General features: G+C 37.9%; 6 protein-coding genes across 6 annotated transcripts; 4 read left to right on the top strand and 2 right to left on the bottom strand.

Moving 5' to 3' along the window:
• Positions 1-1,318: 1,318 nt before the first annotated feature.
• Positions 1,319-2,443, top strand: RHIMIDRAFT_241373 (Metallo-hydrolase/oxidoreductase; the record flags this gene model as incomplete). The annotated part of the gene is made up of 1 exon (XM_023609573.1): positions 1,319-2,443. One exon carries the CDS (start codon positions 1,319-1,321, stop codon positions 2,441-2,443), a length of 1,125 nt encoding a protein of 374 aa, XP_023462321.1.
• Positions 2,444-2,522: 79 nt separating this feature from the next.
• Positions 2,523-4,145, bottom strand: RHIMIDRAFT_241372 (uncharacterized protein; the record flags this gene model as incomplete). Its single annotated transcript, XM_023609572.1, has 5 exons — positions 2,523-3,284; positions 3,334-3,540; positions 3,625-3,739; positions 3,794-3,942; positions 3,996-4,145. The coding sequence occupies 5 exons, from the start codon at positions 4,143-4,145 to the stop codon at positions 2,523-2,525; spliced, it is 1,383 nt and encodes a 460-aa protein (XP_023462320.1).
• A 71-nt stretch (positions 4,146-4,216) lies between these two features.
• RHIMIDRAFT_268033 (uncharacterized protein) lies at positions 4,217-6,698 on the top strand. The gene is made up of 13 exons (XM_023612047.1): positions 4,217-4,344; positions 4,392-4,443; positions 4,492-4,610; positions 4,663-4,769; positions 4,815-4,868; positions 4,925-4,959; positions 5,015-5,265; positions 5,313-5,620; positions 5,676-6,084; positions 6,134-6,269; positions 6,323-6,418; positions 6,473-6,522; positions 6,580-6,698. Exons 1-13 carry the CDS (start codon positions 4,282-4,284, stop codon positions 6,610-6,612), a joined length of 1,713 nt encoding a protein of 570 aa, XP_023462319.1. The 5' UTR covers positions 4,217-4,281; the 3' UTR covers positions 6,613-6,698.
• A 606-nt stretch (positions 6,699-7,304) lies between these two features.
• On the top strand, positions 7,305-9,308 carry RHIMIDRAFT_268030 (CP2-domain-containing protein). The gene is made up of 5 exons (XM_023612046.1): positions 7,305-7,787; positions 7,911-7,939; positions 8,004-8,228; positions 8,285-8,581; positions 8,631-9,308. The coding sequence occupies exons 1-5, from the start codon at positions 7,621-7,623 to the stop codon at positions 9,002-9,004; spliced, it is 1,092 nt and encodes a 363-aa protein (XP_023462318.1). The 5' UTR covers positions 7,305-7,620; the 3' UTR covers positions 9,005-9,308.
• Positions 9,309-9,930: 622 nt separating this feature from the next.
• RHIMIDRAFT_294938 (uncharacterized protein) lies at positions 9,931-11,575 on the bottom strand (the record flags this gene model as incomplete). Its single annotated transcript, XM_023614136.1, has 2 exons — positions 9,931-11,462; positions 11,515-11,575. 2 exons carry the CDS (start codon positions 11,573-11,575, stop codon positions 9,931-9,933), a joined length of 1,593 nt encoding a protein of 530 aa, XP_023462317.1.
• Positions 11,576-12,937: 1,362 nt separating this feature from the next.
• On the top strand, positions 12,938-13,203 carry RHIMIDRAFT_241368 (uncharacterized protein; the record flags this gene model as incomplete). Its single annotated transcript, XM_023609571.1, has 2 exons — positions 12,938-13,085; positions 13,190-13,203. 2 exons carry the CDS (start codon positions 12,938-12,940, stop codon positions 13,201-13,203), a joined length of 162 nt encoding a protein of 53 aa, XP_023462316.1.
• Positions 13,204-13,291: the final 88 nt, after the last annotated feature.

Raw genomic sequence — 13,291 nt, 5'->3', positions numbered from 1 at the left:
TTCTACATCAAGAAGCATGGAAAGACATCGGTTCCTGAATAAGCTTAACGTGACGCTGCATATTGAAAATGTTTGTTGACGATATTACAGATAGTACCTGTAGCATTAACCCTCTCGTGGATTTCTTCATGCGTGTAGTGTACACCTTTATAATAAAACTACATAAGTATTTAAAGTTGCACGTAGTCGTAACTTAGGCTTGGTATTTATCTCTTTAATAGTGTAAAGTTTGTTTCAAAATCACAGCTTAGATAATTTGTAAGTGAATATAACGTTTTTTATGCAACTCCATAATAAACCGAATTGTTTGTAGGCTGGTGCTATGAAAGCACATGCATGTACTTGTTGTACAATTACTTCGAACATTTGGACAGTCTTTCTGATTGCATAATTGATCAACATGGTATAAACCCAGACTCTATTATTTTATCATCAAACTGTATATAAATCAAGTGTTTTTAGTACCACGAAAGCATCAGCATGTCGAAAAATGCTACAGAGACCTAAAAGATGAAGATAAATGGGTTTTATCAACAGGCATCGTCAAACACCAGAAGAGACTGTTGAGAAATGCATTGTAGAGCTAATAGAAGAAGAGAAAGAGACAATTCGTGGTAGAGCAATGATAGCATCCATGGTCTTCATTGAGAAGGGAGGATAATCCCAAGAATCCATTCTATGACACCGATGTCGGTGTTCATATGCATGATGCAGAATTAAGCGCCATTCTTTTCTCGTCGTTTCTAAATAACTTTTACGGAAGGCAGAGGATTATATTATAGTGTGGTAAGATTACCATCAACACTAGTGACAGCTTTATAAGAAGCAAGTTTGAGGTGATGCTACTTCAGGAAAGATGGCACTACACTTGTTATGATCAGACCTAACGAAAGAGAATGGGTATTTTATCTTTATTATTGACTTTTGTAAACGCAAAAACAATATATGAAGCTATTTTTAGTGTATATGTGTCTAGTTTTATGGATTGGCTTGAATAAAAGCATTTAGCAAGAAGTTTTAATGAGACCTTACTTAGCTCTTACTTGACTCAATTCGAGTCTCTTTATTAAACAACATAAAAAAAAGGGGGAAACGCATTTTTTTTTTAGCCTTTCAATTGCGAAATAGTTCATCCAGATGAAGTCAATATAAGACTGTATTAAAAAAGAACCTTACAGACCATCTTTTGTCGAAAGAACATATCAAAAGAATAGACTGTAATTGTATGAGCATGAAGTGACTTTAGTAAATAGTGACAAATGATAAGTGTAGAAAGCCTCATTATTTTTTTCCTCCTTTTCCTTTACGAAAAAAAAAAATGGTAGCAACTATAGACATCACGTTTTTGGGAACTGGCAGTGCTCAGCCAAGTGCAACCCGTAATCACCAAGCGATAGCATTAAGACTAGGCGGTGAAATCTGGTTATTTGATTGCGGAGAAGCAACACAGCATCAGTTTCAGAAAAGCAAACTCAAGATGGGCAAAATTTCACGCATCTTCATCACACACATGCATGGAGACCATTGCTTTGGTCTGGGTCCTCTTTTATGCAGTCTCTCTGACAATATGAACCCAAACGCTGCTGAGTCAGCCGAGTCGAAAACACCGATCGAGATCTACGGTCCTTCACCACTACGATCCTGGCTTCGTACCACGCTCAAGTCGACCTACTCCAATCTGGGCCGATCTTACCGAGTCCATGAGCTCTTGCATAAAGATGATCCTGAGGATTCAAATCAAGATCTGCACATGAATGAGCTACCTGGACGCAATATTCGCAGCGTGGAAGGCGTATTTGAAGATCTACCGTACATAAGTAACTACAAGGTTCAAGCAGCTGCAATTGAACACTCGATCCCGTCACTGGGGTACGTTGTGCGCGAACCAGACCAGCCGGGAAAACTGGACGGCCTGGTGCCCATGATCAAGGCACAGTCGGACGCATTACGAGACAAGGGCATCAAGAACCCCATGGGCATCTTGGGCATCATTCAACGTACAAACGAGCCGTACGTTCTGCCGAATGGCCATGTTCTTCATCCGCCACCCATGCGACCGGGTAGATCGGTCGTCATTTTGGGCGACACGCGTGATCCGTCACGTATTGCCTCTCTCATCGATTCACCCAGTCTACTGGTCCATGAGGCAACAAACGCGCTGACGACGCTGGATGAGCCGGGGACGACGTTTGAACAAGTCGAGACGAGGGCACTGGGTTATGGTCACTCAACTCCTCAGATGGCAGGCGCATTTGCTAAACGTATGCGTTGCAAGAAACTTATCTTGACTCATTTTAGTGCACGATATGCGGGCGATGAGAGTCCGGCGTCATTAGAAGTCATGGAGCAAATTCGGCAGTTGGCTTTGAAGGAATTTGATCAGAGAATGGATGATGTTTATTGTGCAAGGGATTTATGGTCGTTTGAAATAAAAATAGATTAGAGACTATCGCATTCTCTTGCTAAATGGCCAGGCTAAATAATCGAAATGAGTTGGCTTCTTTTTTTTTTTTTTTGGAATCTCAATGATTTACCTTGCCGCATTTATAGCATATAAGTGGTGGTGGTGGTTCTCTTCGACTGTACGATTCACTCTTGTTTCTTCTGAAGGCAGCGAATTCATCCACCGTTTGGTTTCCTAATCCTAAATGCTTTGGAGGAGGAGGAGCATTGAAAGAAGAGGCTGGCACTACCGGCGCGACAGGAGGAGGAACAAGTTTGTGATGATGCTGCTGTGGTGAGCGGTGATGGTATGAAGGAGGCGGTGATCGACTATAGTGTCTATGTCTTCTCGGTGGGCTTCGATAAGGACTCCTGCTTCTGTAACGTGTTCTTGATCGACTTCTTTTGCGCCTAGTGTAGCTTCGACTTCTGCCTCGGCTATCATAGCTACTATAACTTCGACTCCGACTACGGTGGTAGTCTCTGCTGCGATTGCGATAGGTCGGTGATCGCCCTCTGCTGCGGCTCCTTCTTGTTCTATGATCACTATGGTAACGGCGATCTCTTTCTGCTTCTTCTTCCTCTCGTCTCTGTTTTTCTTCCCACTTCTTCCTTTGTGTAGCTGTTTTTTCATAATAATTATTCAAGTAGCCTTTTTGCCATCCTTGAGGATCAATTGTCTGAGATACCTTGTCGTCAAAGATAGGATCGACCTCTTTTGTCAGCAGGTCAAGTCCAGAGTAAAACTCTTGAATGGCATCCAGAATTTCCTTGGTGGGTTCTGGTGTAGGAAAAGGGACTTTGATAGTAGATGGATTGATAGGTTTATAATACACATGGTGCTAAGAAAAGATCAATGATCATGCTCCTTTTTGTTTTGTTATTTCTTACTTGTATAAGTGTCATTAATCCAGCAGGCAATTCATAATAAGGTTTTGAAGGAGAAACCATTTGCACCTTAGGAGCTAAAGAAGGAGAAACATAGGGAACATTGGGTATAGCCAGTGGAGGAATAAGAGCAGGTTGAACGATGGCTTGTCGCATATAAGCAATAGAGACCTCATCAAATATATCTCTGTCACTCCAAAAGGTGATACACTTTTTTAAAAAAAGTAAGAGGACTGGTTCGTTTTTGAACATATTGTGTGCTGAAGGTTATCTGCTGCAGACAAATCATTTTACCTTTGTAACCTTGGCCCTATGTTCGTCTGTTTCTGCTGCTTCATAGGCAAGTTTGAGTAAAGGGACGAGTAAAGGAAAGACGGTGTCTCGGATCCAAAAGAGTCTCCTTCTAGATCTAATCAATATGTTTAAAATTTTTTGAACATCTCTATTTTTGCTTTGTATTTACGCATGATACAAGACATCATTTAATAAATAGATTAGATGTAATCGTTCTTCTCTTGCTGTTGTCGATCTTGATAATGATAATAAATATTCCATTAATGCAAAGATTTGACTTGGAGATGTACATTTTTCTAATATCCATGTCTTGCCTGCCTTTTTGTATAGAATGCATCAGAAAAAACACCAACTTTGTGATTTATATTTACCTCAATATTATGACGAGAACTCTCCAATACAAGCATATGCAAGATCAGACGAAAATCTTCTACTTGTTGCTTATTCAATCCTTCGTATACCATCACTTGACACATTTTCTGAAAGCATGCACTCGGTTTCAATGCATTGTTCTCTGCCATTAGATTATGCAACATTAGAGAATAAAGAAAAAGAAAAAAAAAAAAATAACAAAGAAAACAGACAACGGTGCGCTGTTTCAATCCACAAAAACTAAGCTCACTATTTTTTTTTCTTCTATTCTTTTATCCTTTAAGCATGGAAACGACCACAGAGAACAACACAAAGCCTTTGTTTTGTGTAGAATGTAACGACCAAGAAGTAAATAGAATGGAACTATATTTTACATTATATTGACTTTCTATAAGGCATCTATCTTTTGTGAACAGTGTGATGAAGACTTTTGTGAAGTCTGTCACGGTATGTGCATGTATGTATGTAGATATATTTTACTTATAGTGGTATTAGCTATGCTTCACAGAACAGGTAGTCGTAGACTTCATACAGCAAAAAAATTGTCAGTTCATCATCGTGTTGATCAGTCCGATTCAAGTCACGATGTTGTCAATGTCAACACAAACACCAAGGTAATAGATCTAAAAAAAAAAAAAATAGATATATGCTAAATAATAAATAAAGCAAGAACAAAAGGAAGAGGATGTCAATATGAAACAAGCATTGCTGGAAATGGACGGAACAGTTATTAACAGCAGTGGACCTACCTTTGGAGACTATATGACCAATCGGTACACACGTTATGATTGTCATGTATAATTGCTAACTATGTATAGATCCAAGAATATTCCTTTACGTCTGGATTCAGAAGAAAGACAATTACTCAAACTGTAACTATTAAAGAAAAAACGAGAAATATACAAATAGCTGATATGATTATTGTTAGTTTGGATGCTGCACTGAACGTATCAGAATACACGGGTAATAGAGATAAAATGAGGATATCCATGGATACCAACATATGCTTTATATATAGACAAGGTGGACATCATCTCTTATTCAAATAAATCAAAAAGAATTGTTGTCCAAATCCGAGATTTATGCGCCATTATCTCGGGCTTATTTGTTGCAGGAAATTATAAACAAGGAGTGGATTACTTTGCAAAAAACAATCTACGCGAAAATGAAGTACTGTTTCAACGTATCTTTGAAGTCGGCAGAAGACACAAAATTATGAACCCGGAAAAGATGCGATCGACTTATGGCAAACTGATGTACATGTTGATGGTAGGGGTGAATGAAATATGTAGAGCGCATATGATAACAGTATGTAGGATTCGGTTATCCCTGAAGTAGCTGAATATCTTGGCTTTTCTTGTGTTGTACCCATCAAGACGGTGTATGACTTTTTAAAGAGCCGAGATTGCATTGATCTACTGCATGATGATAATATTGCCTTGGCCACCCGTGAGATCGCACCAGAGTTTAAGACGAGAGAACAAGTGGATGGAGAGGTACAACGTAAGCAACATGCAATTCGAACTTTATGTGAAAAGTACGCCAACGAGAAGATATCAAAGGAAGATATCGAGAGATGCATACTGTCCATCTCGGATAATAATGCATTCTTAAAGGCCAACAGGTAACAAACACAGCATTTGCGCGTGTATGTCTATTTTTGCTTACATATAGGATAGAGACCCATGTGACAGGATGTTAAAGTACCTTTCCAAATACTTTAATCCTACCAAACATGATGATGGATACTCCTTGGCTATCTCTGCCGGACGACATGGACATCGTCTAACGCATTCACATTCGACGCAATATGCCTATGTTCACCAATCGCTCAGTCTGTGGCGTGAGATTATGCATGAGATGTTTATGCTGTGGAAGATGGCAGATGAAGATCTCTTATCGCACACATCTTACCGACTTACCAACACAGGTCAAGGTCTGAATCGTATACAACCCTGTCCTCATGTTTCAAAGGCAATGCACAAGATCTTGAACCGTGCTCAAAAGAAGTGTGGATCCTGGGTGGGTAGTAGCGTGGTTCATTTAGGTGATAAGAATGTGCCCAACGCGTTTATGTTTATAGACAAGGTGAGAAAAAAAAAATATGCAAAAGCTCATCGTTCACCCCCTCGTATAGTATAATCAAGTGGCTCGTATCTTGACACCCATCGTGAGCACATTAGATAAGTTAGGGTCACTAGATGACCCTGAAGTGGCAGATTATGTTCAAAAGGAATATGGAGGCGTAGAGCAGTGTCGAAAGGATATACTCTGTAAGAAAAAAGATAATGATAAAAACAAACAAACATAAACCCTTTCTTTTTAGATGATTTCTTTAGACATGGCTTTGATGGTTCAGGAGCAGACAATTACTTTGATGCTGGTAGCTGTATAGACGGAAGACTGACATCAGCCTGGAATTGTAAGGACAGCTTTAAATAAGAAAGGGATATGAAATAACGTTTTGGGTTTTTAGGGTGTTCTAATATTGAAAAGAAAAAGTTTTTCCCTATCTTCCTGATGACTGTAGGTTCTTTCTTTTTTGCAAATCCCTTTTGCTTATTTCTCCCTTTTTTCTTTTAGGGTTTTGTCGGCTTTGATGGATCGGAATGGTGATAGTATATATAGATCAAGAAAATAGAAGGATAATAAACTACATGTTTTACATTTACATGCGCGTATATCGTGATAAAGGGAGGGAGAAAAAGAAAAGAAGCCTAGATTGTATATATTTATGTATCTTAACATTGAGGTGCATGCATTACATAAATAGATCTACACTACATAACTCTATTGGTGAATGTATTTGATAAAGTGTATATTCACTCCCTATGGTTTTTGGGTATATGCATAGCATCTATCTGACCCTCCTTTTTTTTTTACAATTCCCAGGAATAGGGTATAGATAGATATGCTTAAATGAGGTCTATATGCAGGTTATATGCTTTGTAAAAAGAAATAGAGATATAAGCAGACAGACAGAGATAGATTAGAAAAGAAATAGTCTTGTATCATCTTATTTCCCCTCCTTGATTTATGTCAACATGGGTTCCTATTTTAGGCTTGAAGAACAAGTCTCTTTCTCTCTCTCTCCTGTATGTCAAAAGATATTTCACGTTTCCCGCTTTTCGTAATGTTAAAAAGGACTATTTTTATCTATTTGTATAATTTATGCAGTTTATTAGGCTAAGAAGAACACTATATTGCATATATACTGCAGACTATATATATTTTCTTTAGGCAGAAAGTACAGTCAAAATAAATAGGAGAGAGAGATGGTATTACTTTATGAATATACCTTTCTCTTTTTCTCTTTCTCTACACATTCACGCGCGCGTTTTTTTTTTGCTTATTTTGTTTGAATATATAAAGTCAAAGAGATGTGTGTACACACATATATCAATTCTCCTTATTTCTCTCTATCTCTCTTTTTCTCTCTCTTTTGTATTCTTTTTTACCTTGTATTGTTATATCATCTCCTTTCTTTACCCCTCCTCCCTTCCCTTTTTTGTGATATTTATATTCTCATGTGAGAGAAAGAGCTATAAAGAGGATCTACATTGTTTTAGCTCTTGCTCTCTTTTTCTTCTTTCTTTTCTTTCTCTCTCACTTATTATTTTCTACATGAACCCTATTGAAAACTTTTGCTTTTCAAATCCCATCGAACCAAAATATTTCAATCTTCAGACACAAGATGGTTCTCGGCCTCACTATCGTCATTTCAGTGCGAACGATATGATGGTAAAGCCACCCATGTATTTTCAGCAAGAATCATTGGATGAAAAGCAAAGGTAAACTATACTAGTGGCAAAAGAAGGAGAGAGAGAAAGAGAGTATAGGGAGTATAACAGGGTGCTAAAAAGGGGAAGGGGCAAATGTATCTCTTGCTGACACATATATTTATGTATAATTAGAAAGCTTCGATTTCATATTGTTTTAGAAGGTAAATTGAGGTATTTTACAACTTGATAAATTGTGCAGTAATGTTTACACTTTTTTTTTTTCAGCCGCCACTGCCGTCACTCAACGAGCAGAAGAGAGTTCAATCACGTACCTGAATCGTGGTCAACTCTACTGTATTCAACTGACAGACACGTATAACCAGAATGAAACGATCACAAGCAGTCTCTCGATTGAATTTCATAATGCGTCACATCGAAGTATAGCAGAGAATTATTGGAACTATTGGCTAGCACAACAGAAGCAATCGGAATCACGAGCGATTGATATAGGTAATACCTTCTGACCCCCTCCCCTTTCAGCAAGAGGTATTGATCCTTCAACGTAGATCTATCTCAGTCAGTAGGCATTGTCAATGCCATCATGCCTAGTTTTGACAAGATCTCGTTTGAATGGAATGGAAGTATGGGTGCAAAAATATATATACGATTCAAGTGTCTTTCTACCGATTTCTCAAGGATTAAGGGTGTCAAGGGGATCCCACTTCGAGCTCACATGGAGAACAAGACAGAGAACGAACAAGAGGCATGTTATTGCAAGATCAAGTTGTTTAGAGATAAAGGAGCCGAACGAAAGAATAAAGATGATGCTAAGCAAATATCTAAACAATTGGAAAAAGTCTATGGTAAGAAAAGTACGAAAAGCACAAGAGAAAAAATTGACACGTTTATTAGGTAGTGCCAATCCACAATCATTAAGTTTACTATATAAGGAATCATCACCCTACACAGTGTTTTCAGAAACATTACAAGAACATACTAAATATCATACACGTACCATGACAGCACCTAATGCAACCACCCTGCAGCCCATATTTCCTATGGACATGTCTTTTGTGCCCATGACGACATCAACCCCCTTATTATATATTCCTCCTTTAATAGAAGAAGAAAACGAAAGTCTTTATACCCCTTTACAATCCACACCGACAGATGCCTTTTCTATATATGATGTCTTTACACCACAAGAGATCCAGCATGATTACTTTCCCCAACAGTTGTCCTTGGTTCAAGACACACCACAGACTTGCCAATATGGATTTTATTAATATATTGTAACCGTTTGTATAAACCTTTTATTATTTGAATATCAAAACAATGAACGACCTCATCATATTATTATTATTATCTATAAACAAGAGGAGGGAGGCTTTAGTATACATAAGCTATATCTTCATTTGACGTAATATAAGACCACACCTGTCACATGTGGCAAGTGTTCCTTGAAATGGTACATCTGTTTAAGATAGTTTCTATGTTGTTGTAGGTTTTTCATGTCATAAATTTATTGATACTCGGGAAGACTGTTCTCAAACGCGACTTTCTCAGTCTAAAAAAAAGGGCAATATTAGGGGCACTGCAAAATCCAAAAAAAGGTAATACTCTCTTCAAACTGCAAAATGGTCTTTTGAAAGGAAACTAAAGGCTACTCGAGTGAAAGTTACATTATACGTGGATGTTACAACTCAAAGTGACATAATTTATAGAATATGCTTTTAACAATAGCTTTGTTTATGTCCTACTACTCTATGAGGTTTATATCAGCAATCATACAGTTTATAGTAATCCATTGAATATATTTATACTTTACTCATAATATATTGACTGTTTTGCATTTAAAAAGCAATAAAATTGAATTTACATAGCAAGTAGAACCTTTAGTCGTACAGCACCTATATATAGCCTCCCTTTTACGTGATAGTTTTTGGATATTTTCTACCAAGTCAATAGAATCGTACTACTCACTCATAGCATTATGCCATGTCTCACAAAGCAAATTTTGATATACTCTAGCCTTGCCGTCAATCCATTGACAGAGCTGTCCAATAATCGAATGTCTTTTTATGGCGTTTAAATGCCTTTGCAGTTCCCTTTTATAGTATCTCTAGTATTACCCAAAAAGAACAATGATGGCCAATGCCATTTCGTGTCTCTTTATAAAAAAGTACTGCTTAAAAAATAAATTCTAAATGTATTACATAAAATTCAGCACATATGGCCTATAGTCCCAAGCATCAACCTCTTCTCCATCCTCTAATCTTCTAATAGTCGTAACATCCCGATGATTTTCAATAGCATTGAACACCTCTTCCCAAAGATTAACCTGGTCTGGATAGGCTTGAATAAAATGATTATAAAAGTGCCTGATAGGTAGCGACGAATGAGGATGGAAAAACGAACGTCTCTCCCAGAGAGCGCATTTACGCTTGAGTTCATCAAGAATCCTGTCCACCACTGCATTGATAAGCCTTTGACGAGTACGCCTTTTGATAAAGTCATTATACATTTTCCATAGTTCAGTAACAGTAGCAGTAAAGAGGAACAAGACAATAGGTACCAACAAGAGATCAATCTCTGGCTGTTCGGTTGAGATGAAGCGCGTGATTTCCATGCCCATATACATTGAACCATAGACCATGAGCGTCAAGAGAGTGGGTACAAAGTTTCTAAGCAAGAAAAAGATGAACTCTCTGAAGATCCCTCTAATGAAATATTTGAACAAAGAACCAGTGGGTAGCTCGAAATCTTCAATGACGGACGGAAGGTTACCATATCCGGATGGCTCTCTGTCATCAGTTACTCTAGGAAAATCTGCGACTGCTAGACGATGAGAGAACCGTTGAAGAGCAGCAATATTGTGTTTGTTGATTGGTGATGCCTGGAATGAACCTGAGGATGCAATGCCAAAGTCAAATGGGCCACGCGGCCTTGCCATATACCCAAGGCTAGAATCATAATCTTGGGGTGGTGATATTGTGTTAGGAAAACACCGCCTAGGATTAAATATATTCGGGAAAGCAGATACATCAGGACGCCAGCGAGGCCTATAAGCAGCAAAACCTCGGCTGTCGCTTGCTAGTGGCCGAGGTATCCATGTGCCAAAAAGTTCGGTAGCAACGGGAAGCTCCGACCTTCTGCTAATAGCTAAAGGGTCGTCTTCAGGGATTTCTGGCAGGATTTCACTAAATAGGGGTCGTCTAAGGTAAGACGCTTGATGATAAAACGGCTTAGGAGCTAAATAGCCATAGCTGGTGCTTGGTGATACCTGAGAGGAGCCTGATTCAATAGCCTGAGAGCCAACCTGAGGTTCTGTGGTGGGAGCTGGCGACGATCGACTATAATGTGACATATCAGGCAAATCAGCTTCAAGCGAGCTGTGGGATGTGTGGTGCGTTGAATTCAATGCAGGAGATAAACGCGATGAATCAGTGCTGAAGTGGTCGTTTGCATCAAGATAAGGATTAGAAGAATCACTCTCTGTTTCAGTTTGTGTGAAAGATCGATCAGTTGCATCAAAGTAAAGGCTAGAAGAATCACTCCCTGTTTCAGGTTGTGCTAAAGATTGCCAGTATTCATTCAGGAGCTGTAACCGGTTAGCATATATTCTACTATTGAATAACCTCAATAGCTTGTTTCTTCCCATATTAGGATCATGTTCAATGCCGTTCTGAAGCAGGATATCTATTAGGTCTAGTTTTCGAAGCTTTCGTAAATTGACACTCTCCTCTGAATATATCTGTAAGCACATGTATCAAAGAAAAAAAAAATATCAATGTACCTAAATAATACAAATGGCTAGGAATCTCTCTTTCTTCAGGTTCTTCTGAGCTGATAGTCATAGTCTAAATATTGAAAAAACTAAAGCTTCAGAAGGAAAAAAAAGGAGGATCCTTTTTATACTTGTGTGTCATAGACAATGAGTAGTATAAAACAATGAAGGCCTACAATGTATGGAACAGTAATCTACAGACCGATTCATTGTCCAATGAGCTTCTGGAATGTAACAATTGTCTTATTCTATTGTTAATTGTTAAGGATATGTCAATTGAAGGTGCATTTTGAACAGATAAAGCAAGTACATATGTATACAGTCTTTTCAGAAAGTAGAATTGCATTTTTGCAATTTTTAAATGCAATTTATACAAAAAAGCGACAGGTCAGCGCGACATCTCTTTCTGGAAATGGTGTGTTGCTCCAATCATTGTTACTTCCGTTTCAAGCTTAGATGTTGTGATCATTCCACCCTTATACTTTCAACTGATCTTCTTCACTATTAACCCTACCCAAGATAGATATTGGATCAGTTAGATCATCTACAAAGAAACACACTGCGTTTGAAAAATTGTAAACTCTTATTTTTGGGCCAAGATTGATTAGTATAGTTACTTATTGCGTTGTAGATTCTTTTTGCGTGGATATTGTTTTGTTTATTATAAAGGGTAATACTAGATGCACTACAAAATTCAAAAAAGTAATACGCTCCCTAACTGCAAAAGCATTTAAACGCCATAAAAAGACATTCGATTATTGGACAGCTCTGTCAATGGATTGACGGCAAGGCTAGAGTATATCAAAATTTGCTTTGTGAGACATGGCATAATGCTATGAGTGAGTAGTACGATTCTATTGACTTGGTAGAAAATATCCAAAAACTATCACGTAAAAGGGAGGCTATATATAGGTGCTGTACGACTAAAGGTTCTACTTGCTATGTAAATTCAATTTTATTGCTTTTTAAATGCAAAACAGTCAATATATTATGAGTAAAGTATAAATATATTCAATGGATTACTATAAACTGTATGATTGCTGATATAAACCTCATAGAGTAGTAGGACATAAACAAAGCTATTGTTAAAAGCATATTCTATAAATTATGTCACTTTGAGTTGTAACATCCACGTATAATGTAACTTTCACTCGAGTAGCCTTTAGTTTCCTTTCAAAAGACCCGAAAAAAAAGTTTATGCTGGTGTAACCCACGTCGACATTTTATGAATCTTTTCCCGTTTTGAATATACAAATGTTAGTCAGCATTCGCTTTACTATTTAAGCAAAATGATTATCTCGCATTGTCTTTTCTTTACCCCACAATTTTCACATGAAGAAATAACAAGTCTTTCCCCCAATCTTTTAGCATGCATTAAATATAAAGCCCTTTATCTTTTTATTTTTTTTTCTTTTTCTTTTTATTCATTATTATGCCTGGAAATCAGAACCGTACACTTCGATATGTTGGTGGTGCAGCCGCAGCTGGCCTGATCGCCTTATCATTGATCTATCACGATCGAGCTATCTTTGATGAAGTCCGAGAAGGTATCAAGACACAACCTGGATGGCCACTGGTTGGTAATTTGCCACTCCTTTTGAGTTGGAAAGATCGGATCCATGATTTTCTCTTGATGGGATTCACTGAACTAGACGAACTGACACTGTATGTATCATATGTATAGATCTAAAAGGGTGAACTTGGACTAAATATCTATGTGGTTAACTTGAGTAATAAAAGCTTAACAGATGACACATTGGGTGAGCTGGTATCAGATACACCTAGC

The sequence above is a fragment of the Rhizopus microsporus genome (genome assembly GCF_002708625.1).
Source record: "Rhizopus microsporus ATCC 52813 unplaced genomic scaffold scaffold_22, whole genome shotgun sequence".
NCBI lineage: Eukaryota > Fungi > Mucoromycota > Mucoromycetes > Mucorales > Rhizopodaceae > Rhizopus > Rhizopus microsporus.
Note: the sequence above shows the minus strand (reverse complement) of the source record. Positions and strands in the feature narration are given on the sequence as shown.

Bases quoted from the DNA above. Each gene is read 5' to 3' on its own strand.
- RHIMIDRAFT_268033 (XM_023612047.1), top strand. From the start codon at position 4,282: ATGGAAACGACCACAGAGAACAACACAAAGCCTTTGTTTTGTGTAGAA. The intron at 4,345-4,391 runs GTAAATAGAATG...ACTTTCTATAAG, and splicing joins TAGAATGTAACGACCAAGAA to GCATCTATCTTTTGTGAACA. The intron at 6,419-6,472 runs GTAAGGACAGCT...TTGGGTTTTTAG, and splicing joins ACTGACATCAGCCTGGAATT to GGTGTTCTAATATTGAAAAG.
- RHIMIDRAFT_268030 (XM_023612046.1), top strand. From the start codon at position 7,621: ATGAACCCTATTGAAAACTTTTGCTTTTCAAATCCCATCGAACCAAAA. The intron at 7,788-7,910 runs GTAAACTATACT...ATGTATAATTAG, and splicing joins TCATTGGATGAAAAGCAAAG to AAAGCTTCGATTTCATATTG. The intron at 8,229-8,284 runs GTAATACCTTCT...CCTTCAACGTAG, and splicing joins ATCACGAGCGATTGATATAG to ATCTATCTCAGTCAGTAGGC.